Source organism: Melanostigma gelatinosum, assembly GCF_949748355.1.
Source record: "Melanostigma gelatinosum genome assembly, chromosome: 22".
Lineage (NCBI taxonomy): Eukaryota > Metazoa > Chordata > Actinopteri > Perciformes > Zoarcidae > Melanostigma > Melanostigma gelatinosum.
Window position 1 is genome coordinate 13,743,001 of NC_136655.1, and position 12,474 is coordinate 13,755,474.

At 43.3% G+C, this 12,474-nt stretch overlaps 1 protein-coding gene across 1 annotated transcript in view; it reads right to left on the reverse strand.

The window, feature by feature from the left end:
• Nucleotides 1–1,333: 1,333 nt before the first annotated feature.
• Nucleotides 1,334–12,474, reverse strand: part of LOC306796043 (uncharacterized protein) — a 28,574-nt gene continuing 17,433 nt past the window's right edge. The window contains exons 3-6 of the mRNA XM_079294816.1: nucleotides 3,909–4,100; nucleotides 3,657–3,810; nucleotides 3,372–3,557; nucleotides 1,334–3,251 (exon numbers count right to left, since the gene is read on the reverse strand). Coding sequence (XP_079150942.1) covers nucleotides 2,927–3,251; nucleotides 3,372–3,557; nucleotides 3,657–3,810; nucleotides 3,909–4,100 — 857 coding nt within the window. The 3' untranslated portion in view covers nucleotides 1,334–2,926. The remainder of the gene's footprint in view (nucleotides 3,252–3,371; nucleotides 3,558–3,656; nucleotides 3,811–3,908; nucleotides 4,101–12,474) is intronic.

Genomic DNA, 12,474 nt, shown 5'->3' on the forward strand with positions numbered 1-12,474 from the left:
AACGGGGTAAATGTGTCTGGAGAGAGACGTAGCTGTTCAATTCTTACATTTATTAAAAGTTGTGAGCTCTTGTTTTGAGGTGGAGGCATAAATGTCAGAGGGTGATATCTCAAAACCTGGAGAAATACAACCGAATCCATCTACCACTACTGGTGAGAAAATATGTTTCATTGAAATTTGGGTGAAATTACCCTTCAAGTTGGTCTCATTCACATATATGTAAAAACATACATTTAAAGGTACTTAAACTCTACAAAGCCTGAACTCCATTGCAAATAGAAGTCATTAGATACATTTTATGTAAGCCGATGGATCTGAAACATCTCCATGAATGAATTAAAGTAAAAATATACAAGTAATACATTGCAATCAATCAAATCAAAGCTAAACAGAAGAGTCCAACTAACCTCTTTGTGTGTCTTCTTTCTCCTCTCGCGTGTCTTGCAGTTCTTGCCCACTTGCAACTGAACACTCCGGAAACATGCAGACACACACACAACTATCCACAGGGCAGACTAAACAAATGAGCAGGTGTTTCGTGTTGATTTTCCACCCTTAATGCAAAGTGTCTTTGCATTATATGTCATTTCCATTGGATGCAGTGTGTTGACTGCCTGATGTTGATGGTTTTCCTTTGCACACAGACCATGCTTGTGGTCACTTCTGTCTATATGGGGACAGTTCTCATTCGCCAAGTTTTAAAGTTTGACAACTCCCTGCAGTCGGCTGTACGTAACACCTTTACCTTTCTTTTTGTTTTGTTGCATTTCTGTTCTGCTTTGAAGAAAGATAAGAAATTCTTTATGGATATTTAAATGTCTTCTTCTAAGTCTTGTGGTGGAGATATATTGTTTTCAGATTTGTTTCTCCAGACCTGATTTCATGAAAACATTTATGTCTGTTTCTCACTTGTGATCCGTGTCATGGAAGCCAGCCTCCTTTATCTCACTATCTATTCGCTGCTACATCAACTTTCCATTTCCTCATGGTAGCATCACACATCTATGACTCGGGGGTAAGTATGAGACGCGGCTGCCGACGCCAGCTTGAGACTCTTTTTTCTCGTCATCTAAGTCCAGTGTGAGCAGACAGACCACTCCATCTTCCTCATGCGTCAGTGCCGCTCTGCAGGCCGATGAGGTCCTCTCCTCATTTCGACTGTGATGAAGTAGGTCCATCTTCTCCTGAACACCCTGACTGTCCCTCTCTTCCTTCTTCTATTTACCTCCCTTTCTTCCTCTCTGCTGTCAGAATAGCACACATTGAAAAACACATGCTGACCCATGAACTGTTCAACTAAACAAAAGTCTCTTTATTCAACTTGTATGGCAGTATTATTATTGATATTATTATACAACAATTTGTTTACAGTAAAGGTTTAAAAATTCCCCCTTCAAAAAGTGTAAAGTGCAGATTTGTTAGTGTGTCTACTCGAGTCCTTCTATAAAAAAAGAAGACAGCTCACAGCTAGAGTGTGAACTGACTAAAGCAACAGTAAAGGGGCTCTCAGACAGAGTTTATGATTAAAATCTACGTACATACAGTAGACCACTGGAATAATCAAGGTTCACTATTCATTTAAAGATAACATTTGTTATCAGGAGCAATATCCACATTAGCTGTAAAAGCTGCAGCGGACGCTTTCGAGAACTCAGGCGAATCAGAGTTCATAGGTCGGCACGGCCCAGAAGTTTCTCCACCTCGCTGCTCAAACTTTACATGTCAGTGCATCTCTGTGTTTCTAGTGCATCAAGGACAAAACAGCAGTCTGATCTCCTTATGATTACACAGAAAACCTTAGTTTACATCATGCAGGAGGTTCTCTTGAAATTGAGTTTGACATGATTTTTCAGCTTATTATCTGAACCTATACCTGTAAGCCTTTAATGAAGTCAAGTTGTGATCAGTATTTGCAGTTATTATTTGACCCAGATCAGTTTTCCAGTCGTGTATACTAGTCATGTATATTCTCCATGTTCCTAAACCCACCAGGGGCCCTGAATGACTTTAAACTGACGACCATAAGACATCAATCATTGTGACAGAATGAGTTGCTGCAGTACAGACAGACAAATAAAACCTTCTTCTTTGACATTTAGTTCAAGATTCTGGTGAGAAAGAAAGGGTCAATTGAAAACGATCACATGTGTCTTCAAATCCACACGAACGGCACAAAGTTGGCTGCATTCAGTGGCTGCAGCAGCGGTGGCATTTTTGCGGTGTTTGCTACTCATGAAGACATCGTCAGTCTGTTTCTCTCCACAGCGTGAGAAAATACATATTAACAAGTTCAACACACAGCAGGTTTCAGAATGTCATGTTAAGTCTTTAGCTTTAAAGCAAAACAACAACAACATATGGATATGTCTGGAGTAGATGGCGTGGACTTCAGGAAGGCTGATAGGGATCCTTTTCTTAAACTATTAAAAAACAAACACTGCTGAGAGATTTGAGCTGCCTAAACAGTGGCGGCCATCATCAAAGTCCTTTCAGAGCCTTCCTATCCTTCATAAATGTCAACGGTTGAACTGCATTAGTACACCTTCAAATAAAACGTCCTGTTTTCCCTTGTCGACCAGCTACTTGAAGCTTGTCTTCTAATTTCTGACAAAAGCAAGACTCTCTCCACAGAAGTGCTCTTAAAGGGAGCACAGAAGCAGCAGCAGCAGTTCAGCAAGAATTAAGGACATCTAGAGTGTTCAGTTCCTGTTCCGTCCAAACTGCGGGAGAAGTTCAGCAAGCATGCAGTAAAAGAGACGACTTCTACACTGGCTGCATCTCCAGTTTTGCTTTGCATTTGCAGCCTTTTCTCCGGGAGAAAACGGGGACGAGGAGGAGTAATCTCCAAAACGCTCCAACGGCTTCATCGGGGGACGGCACAGCGTCCTGTAACTGTGGAAGGTGGAAGGCGTGGCTACTGGCGTGGCTACTGCCATGGCCGCTGTGGTGTCGGGTTGGGGTTGGGGTAGATGGGCGCCGGTGCCGGGTGGTATGCAGGAACCGCCGTGTTGGGGTAGGGCGGGTACGTCGGCGTAGGGTATTGGGCCATGAGGTGAGGCTGACCGTGGGTGGTCACGTGGGCGGGCGAGGAGGCGGTGGAGGGCAGGTGGAGGTAGAGTGGGGCGGACGGAGCGGAAGGGGCGGAGGGTGCCGTCGGAGTGGGGACCCTCTGCAGGACGACGTGTGGGTAAAGCTGGGACTCGGAGCGGTAGAGTCCGGGCAGGGAGGCCTTCAGCAAACTCTCCTGACTCCTGTATGAAAGCAAGAAAGAAGAATCAAAAAGGCAGCATGACCGATAGGTTGTGACACAGAGCAACAGCAGAGTGCGGGAACTTCTTTTCTCAAGACTCAAGTGCCGCTTTCCAGCTTACCTCTGGTATCCTCTGTTCTCACATCCACCGAGCCCTCCGGTGAGGTAGAGGGGGCTGTCTGGAGCCAGATGGGGGTTCATCCTCTGGGAGAGGTGGAAGATCTTGGGAGGAGGGAATGCTTCCCACTCACCCTCTTGTCTCTCCAGCCAACACTCGCTGCGACGGGACGAGCGCTTGTCTCTGCGCCTGAGGAGGAGATAGATTTAGCGGCTCAGGTGGTGCTCTCACACCAGGGGGAAGACTACATGTAACAGGCAGGGGGGTTGTATTCTCTCCGGGTCCTACCTGCTCTGTCCCTCTTTCTTGGCTCGGTACCGACTGGATCGTTCCTGCAGGCAGCAGATGAGGAAGGACAGGGACATGGCGAGGATGACAATGCCACTGACCACTGAAGCCAACACAGCCACTCTCAGACCACGGTCCTCAGGTCTGGGGATCGCTGTGGGGGCGGGGACGAATTATATTTTTTAAAGTTTATTCCATCAGCAAATGCCCCAGAAAATCTGTGTTCGGTGGTGGCCAAATGAAGCAGCTCACCTTCGCAGACAGGCAGGTAGTTGCTCCACTGCGGTTTTCCGTTCCTGACATTGCAGTAGATTTTCTCGCTGCCGACCAGCTGGTATCCCTCCCTGCACCAGAAGGCCAGCGCGCTGCCGATCGACATGCCCGTGCCGCTCTCCACGTAGAAGGAACCCCGACGTGGCGGCAGGACGGGGATACAGGACAGACCTGAGGGCGAGGTGGGACAAAAAGGTCACGGACCAAAAGAAACACCTTGTGATTGAGAGCGAGGGACATGAATAAGGAAGAACTGCGGTTCAGATTCACGAGCGCTCATCTATCTTCATCATAGACTGTATATAAGAAGTGGACAGGGTCGTTGTGACGTCACTCATTGGTTGGTGGATTGCGGTTTTAAAGCCTCGAGTTTGTAAATTTTGTCCGTCGCCATCTTGTTTTTTGGTAGTGACCTGTCAATCACAAGGTAGCTTCAAAGCAGACTTCGCTTTATGGTCTATTTGACTCTAAATAGACTCGGGATTCAAACCATGAACTCATGTTTACAATGTTTACTAAGGTAATAAATCAGGTGAGAAGTAGAGTCATTTTCTCATCGACTTCCATACACTCGGACTGCTTTTTGCAACCAGACGAGTCGCCCCCTGATGGCCAGAGAGAATGTGGTTTAGGGCACTGTCAGCATTGGCTTCACTTTTCCGAACCTGAGGTTGCCGCCTGGTCTTAATAAAATGTTCTTGATGAAGCTTCATATTTACAGACACAAGAGATATCTTCTAGCAAACCACAAATTATGGGTGTTTACTTGTCATCAGCTGTGAGTTTTTTCCGGGAACGCAACATCAGTGGAGTGATTTAATTGTATCACTCTAGAAATAGAAAAAATCCCTTTCTTTCTTCCTGCTTTATTTTATTTTAGTCCTGGACTGTGTCTGATTGTGGACCATTAGTGGATTATGGCATCTGTTTGATTCTGAGACACCACTAATGTTTACTTCTATCAGACTCCATGAGATTTAGACTCTGTGTACTCTGTCCCAATTCCTCTTTTGACTGCCCCTTTTTCTTTGTGTCCGCCTGCTTCTTTTTACTCCTCCATCCCTCCTCTCTTTGTTTTTACTTTTCTCCTCTCTCTCTCTTGTCAAACACAGACACAGCTCGGTCCAGAGTGTCTGTTGCGGCGTCTGAGATCATCAGCTCCACTGGATAGAGAGATGGAGAGACAGAAATAACTATTTGTATCCTCCTTGTGCAACAATACGCAAGTGGCACCGAGCGGTCTCGTGATACGGCAGCTGTTGTTAGATTCTGCTGCGGGGATTTTCAAGGCTCTCAGGAAATGTCACGTAAACCTGTAAACAGTGTCGCTAGTCGCACCAAACATCCCAAACATCCTGGAAGACCTCACTCAAACTGAAAATAAGTAGGGTTTAGTTCTGCGCCATTCCACATGGAGACCATATGATAACTGCAGTGACAGGGTTATTGATCAATGCTGGTGACTTGGCCAGCTGCTGGGTTTTCTGGCTTTTTAAACTCGCATCACTGACTCACACTTTGTTACTTTGTATGCGTGACATTAATTAAAATCATAATAAAATCCTACGGGTGAAAAAATACCAGATGATTCGATTGCAATCCAAAAATATAACACATTTCAGAAACACTACGCTGCACGAGATTCTCGTTGTAAAAATGAGTTGTTTACTTTAAAGCGGCATTAATACTTTTGTTGGCCACTGGGTGGCAGCGTAACAAGCTGTAAACACGCTGACATATTATCACCTTTGACTAAACTTGATATCGCTAACATGCTAGCAAACAGTTGCCTATTTACGATCTAACACAGAAATGGAGCTTTATCAGAATCATTTTAGAGTTGTGTTTCTGGCCACCTGGAACAAAAGTCCAACAGTAACTCCTTTGAGCTCTGTTTTCCTGAGGGAAGTATCTTACTCTTAAGCTTCTCAGTGCTGCACTATGTTCACCAGCTGGTTGGCAACTTTGTGTGTGTTCTATTTGTTGGCTGGGCAGGTGGCGCACAAGGGGTTATCAGAGCTTTTCTTTGCTTAAAGCAGCTGCCTGCTGTGGCGATGAGAGACTTAACTGAAACTGGGGTTGCAAAACTAAAACAATGAGCTGAAAGACGCTACAACGTGCAAAGAACTGCAGAGCTGGGTGATAAATCTCTGTGGGTTTCATCGATAAGAGAGACAGCTTTTCCATTGGACGTGGTATTTTTTTATTGTTAAAAATCATGATTAGCGCAGCTTTAAAAAAAACCTCTTGCTTTGGCAAGAAATGAACAGAGAAAGACAATTAAAGCATGGTGACGTTTTAATGAGTGATGGCCAGGGCATGTGATGCTGCAGTTTGCTTTGCTGTGTCAGTATTAGTGTAATCTGTGTGTGTGTGTGTGTGTGTGAGTGACTTTGTGGAAGAGAGAGATGTCATCCCACTGTAAGACCCTGTGAACATGCAAGCTGCTCTCTGCTGATTAGAAACGACAGATGGGAGGATTTCTGCAGTGGTAGAGAGAGAGAGAAGGAGAGGATCCCGTGATCCTGTGTGACGATGACAGCATCCCCTCCCCTACCCGACACACACACACACACACACATATATATACACATCAAGGCACACACATCAGACACGTGCGTAATGGGTAGTACAGGGAAACAAGGACAAGCTGACTCTGTTTTTAAAGGGGAAACTAAAAGCCATTCTGTTTCAACCAAAATAGGCTACCTTTTACTGATGCTGTTACTGTGTGTGTGTGTGTGTGTGTGTGTGTGTGTGTGTGTGTGTGTGTGTGTGTGTGTGTGTGTGTGTGTGTGTGTGTGTGTGTGTGTGTGTGTGTGTGTGTGTGTGTGTGTGTGTGAGTGGCCACTACTTTAGCAAAAAGCGGGAGAAAGGTTTAAGTGTAGTGGCCAATAGCGACATAAGATTCCATTCAAAACATCTGCGTAATCACATTACAATGACATCATTAACATATCACCTTCTCATCACATCTGCTCGCATGTAGATTTATAAAAACTGAATGTACTGTCATATATATACTCAGCCATAAGTTAATTGTCATCAACACTGGTCAAAGAAAAGTTGTGCAAATAAAATGTGACTTTTAATGAAGACTGGACATAGACGTGTGAATTCATCTTATTTGCCGATGCCAAAAAATATCTTCTTTGTTTTCAGCTAAACAAAAGGGTCGCAGTGTGAAAGTAATATAATCCTGTCATTTGTGTTTGAGAGATGTAAATCTAGGGAGGGACATTTGCATTTGAATAAAAGCGTTATGATATTGTTTAATTAAAATGAGGTGGCTTTAATTATCATCTGAGATTCATCTGGTGAGTTTATCAGACCTCATTTCAGGAGCAGGAGCTTTCATTTCATTATCTACTATGAAGACTCACTCACCGCACAGAGCAACACGGTTATCTATTTACTGTTCGCGGTACGAAAGAGTCGTTTTTATTGGAACTTGATTCGGCTTCACGGCTTAACATTTTCTACAGTCAAATGAATTAACAGCAGCTCAATAAGAAAACATTTTGTATTAGAGAAGGCCACGCAAGCCGGTATTTGCTGACTACTGCTGTACTGTGCCGAGTAAAGCGGGGTGCTCTGGCTCACATACTGTGTTTTTAATTTCCACTCTAAGAGTCTGTTCAAGTCGAACTGATATCATATTTTATCATCCCTATATGTAGTATAAAATGTGTTTAATGTGTTTTTTTATTTTAAAGGGGAATATATGATCACTTGAGACCCTGAATGGGATAAGCGTTTGCGGATAATGGATGGATGGATATCATCATTTGAGGCAATACCAGAAATGCTGCACTTCCTCTCAGCTAGCCGCAGGGGCGTGTCCGTGTTTGATTGACAGCTGCCAGAGAGCAGGCGTTACACCATGGAGAGTGAGAGACAAAGCAAACAAACGTGTGCTGTAGCCTGTGTGACGTGGTGTTGTTTTGTTGGTGGTTTTGAAGCTTCGGGGCCACACCCAAGTCACGTCTGCCGATCGGTTTGCATGCTGTTTAAGATGCTGCAGCTGAGCAGCTAATTAGCTTTCAGGCCATCCATTCAAATCATGTTGTGTTTATATTACAGCATATATAGCTTACAAACTCTTGCTCAAACCCCATTAGCACATTAGCTAATGTATGTTCATTGCTGGGCGATATGGCTAACATCGTTAATCTTGATATCGATCGTTTCATATCTTGATAAAGGCTTTTATCACAATATAGCACAATATATAGTCTATATGAAATAACCACAGGGCAAAGCCTATTTTGTATGCATACTCTGTGAATTAAATAACAAATGAGTATTTTCTCATATTATTAAGAACTCGAGTGCAAAGTTTTCAAGTGAAATTATTGAGAAAAAAAATGAATATTTTCAAACTTTACACTGACTATGTTTACATGCATGCACACATATACAGAGTAAACTGATTAAGAGAGTTGTTTAACTACACTGGGGTATTCCCATAAGCAGAATTATTTTTTGTTTTCCTGAAAAATTAAGTATGTGCTAGTTATTATCATTAAATAGGATTACGTTATTGTATATCACAATATCTCAATATATGATTTCATCACGATACGATTTTAGAGAAATTATCATATTGAGTTATCATATATTATTGAGAGTGGCCTTATGTACATGCAAATGTGTTCTGGGAACTTAACGCAAGGGTTCAGGGAATGCACCTCCTAAGCTTCGTCTCACACACACACACACACACACACACACACACACACACACACACACACACACACACACACACACACACACACACACACACACACACACACACACACACACACACACACACACGCCTGCCAAATAAAAAGCCTTTACCTCTATGAAGGCAGATAAAATGTTGAACATATTACGTAACAGTGTGTGTTTTAAGATTCTAGTTCAGGTGTTTATTTTCACTGGCTGTTGCCACGCCGAAGCAGGAAGCTTTGCCATCCGTACAAACCCAGATACACTGAAGTAACACCCACCTCTCCTGCTCGTCGACACGCTATAGTACACAGAGAACAATGCCGCCAGTGTGGAGTGAACAAACAGAACTCCCCCAGTAGAGCTCAGCATCAATAAAAGCTGGTATTAATGGCTGAAAAAACGTGTGTTGGTTTTGGGTTGTTGTTGATTATTTCTTCACTTCAGTTTGGCTGAAAGTAAAGTTGTGTGAGTATGTGTGTGACTGGCATCAGCTCCTAAGCATGGAACTTATGTGTCTAAAAATTGCACTTATGTCCAGGTAGTGTGTGTTTGACAAAGAGGGAGGGATTCATTAGCTGTGTGTGTGTGTGTGTGTGTGTGTGTGTGTGTTGACTCTGCCCTCTGTTTGCTCTTTCCCGTCAGTTCGGTTCCCATTCAGAAAAGCTTCTCTGTCATCTTGAAAACTGTGGGTTGCCAATGAAAGTGTTCAGCTGCCAGCGGGGCGCTAATACACTTCTGGACTCCCAAACCTGGCAACCCGACACAGACAACCAAACATCCACTCTGCTGTATTCTTCTCTAAAACCCTCCCCACTTGTCTCTGTCAGGGAAGCACACGGAATATTTTGTGATTAAATAAAGCTTTCTGCATTAAAGATTCAAACACACAACCATTCACATGCACAGAATGAGCGAACAGGATTACTATTGCAACAACACATCATCAGTAGGGTAAAACTAACCTGTCTCACGACGGTCAGGTGAGACATAAATCGTCCAAATCTGTGCATACAGCAGAGGCTGAGATATCCTGACTCCTGGCCCTAGTAGGGGTCAAGCTACACTGGATCCCACTGGATCCTACACTTCCCAAAATGCAACTTTATTGCATCTTTTGATCCTCCCTACCTGGTGAACGCTCATGTCTGTCAAAGGAGACAAAGTACACTCAGAAGTGGTGAGTGACACGCCTTGTAACAAGCCCTCGAAGTTAGACCTTAGCTACACAGACTGAATGAGAGTCTCTCCCTCCTCCATGCTTGGTCAGTTTTTCCTGGATAAACAAACGGTTACAAATGAGCTTCTTCTGAGTCACACTACCAGACGCTAAAAGTCTGAGTTGAAGTTAATGAAAGACGGCATTCCTGGCTGACGGCTGACTAGCTTCATCTCGTTCATCCTCATGTTGCTGTCTGATTCTTCTTCTTGAGTGTTTTTTGGTCCCTCTGCTCCGGCTGCTCCAGCTCTATCTGAACTTTAAGTGCTTGTGTCCAGTGAGTGCCAAATGCTAGTTGAGTGAAATAAAATTAACAATATTTGTATCGTAAACACTTTGAGCGATTCTTTTTTGGATGAGACTTTATTAAGAAACCGGAAGCAAAAGCTAAAAGGTAGTGGAGATGGCGCTAGTTGTAAGCCGTGGGAAGGTAATAATGAAGTTGAGTCACTGCCAGCAACCATATTAGATTGACATGCAGGAGACAGAAGGAACTCTTTGTCTGAAGCTCACTAAGCTTGTAGGGCTCTGGAGTAACGATAGTGTGTGTCGCTGACAGAAATGCCCCTGGCACTGCATGTGTGCGTGTCTTCTTGCGGGTCATGGGTGTTTGCAGGGATCCGGACATTGCATATGTCAAAGTTTAGCTCTTGCTTTGAGAAGAATTGATCATAAGTGAATGTTCTGTGTGGCACTAATTTGGTTCTTCTGTAGTTAAGACTCAGGATCCCATTATTTGCACTGCTAATATGTGGATCCGATTTCTAGCATGGCTTCCAAAGCAGTCCTGAAAAAAACAAAATCACCTCAAATAGACAGAAGTAATTGGCTTCAAAATACACTGGACTCCACCTGCTACCAGTGAGTCTGTGCATCTGTACTCCTGGATGTTGGCGTGTCATTGACGAGATTCCTTGCACTAGAAATAGCCTGGAATAGACAAAGGTAATTGGCTTTGCCTGACAGTTAATCAGATTAAAGGCATTCTAACATTTCACATTTACCTTTTAGGCTTTTGGCTGACGATCTTTTCTGAAGAGACTCAGAGGGAAGAATAAGCAGCTTATTGTCATCGGGAGGTAGATGCTGTATCCAGAACTGGACATTGGTATTTGCTTTTGTCCAAGAAGCTGGATTCTTGGACGGACCACAAGAAAGGCCGCTTAGTTGCACACCATTGCCCTTGCTTTATTGTCCAGTGCTTCCTTTTGGAAGGAATATGGATACAGCAGGGGGGGGGGGGGGGGGGGGGCTCATTCCCTCAGACACCAAACTATGCAATTAGTCTGTATAATAAGTATTTTCGGACAACAAAAGTTTAAGTCATATAACAGAATAAAACAATACCAGGGATGGGATCCACTGTAAACTCCTGCTTGGCCAGATCGAAAGGCGAACTGCCTGCTAAGTAACTGATATAGGCCTCATTTAGGGACTAACACTAAATCTCACACACTCTGTCCAGGTTAATAGGTTGTGTTGTCGACCTGGCCGACTGTCCCGCTGCAGCTTCTCGCTCTTATGGCCAACCAGGTGGCTCGATGGCTTTTTGGACCACTTGAGTTCACTTGATCAATTGTAATAACTCTGGCGTTCCTGTGACTTTGTGTCTGGCGCCACCATGAGGTCAAAATATCAGCCAATACTTTTGTTTATGACCAATTTTTGCAAAACTAGCTACAGTCCTATCAGATTATTGCTAATTAGTATATGTTAGCATGCTAACACAGGCAATTAAGATGTTAAACATGATATCTACTCCACATTAGCAGGTTGTTGTGAGCATGCTAGCATGCTAGCACAGTTAATTAAGATGGTACACATTATATCTACTACACATTAGCAGGTTGTTGTGAGCATGCTAGCATGCTAGCACAGTTAATTAAGATGGTACACATTATATCTACTACACATTAGCAGGTTGTTGTGAGCATGCTAGCATGCTAGCACAGTTAATTAAGATGGTACACATTATATCTACTACACATTAGCAGGTTGTTGTGAGCATGCTAGCATGCTAGCACAGTTAATTAAGATGGTACACATTATATCTACTACACATTAGCAGGTTGTTGTGAGCATGCTAGCATGCTAGCACAGTTAATTAAGATGGTACACATTATATCTACTACACATTAGCAGGTTGTTGTGAGCATGTTAGCATGCTGACGTTAGATTTTTGCACAAAGCACTGCTGTGCCTCAGTAGCTACAGTCTCAGTGGGCTGCTGGCATCGCTGTAGAACTTTCTTTTATGTTGTTTGTAGTGTATTTTATGAGATGGAGACATAAGCTGTGTTTGTGGACTGCTTTTTTGGACTGTACTTATTTTAATGGCTTTTTCTGCACTGAACTTTATTTAGGCTACATTGTAAGTTATGTATGAAACGATATTATGGTAAATAAGAAAGCTGTTGGATAGTGTGAGATATGAACGAGCAAGATGGACCCTATCGACCTGAGATCAAAATGGGTGATTACTGTAATAATACATTTACATGGACATAAAACAAAACTGGAGATTCAGAAGCTATGAAAACACTCTTCCCATTTCATAGAGGTAAGGGAAAAAAAGAGGAAGAGAGACCCACAGATATAAACCTCACAGGTTTAA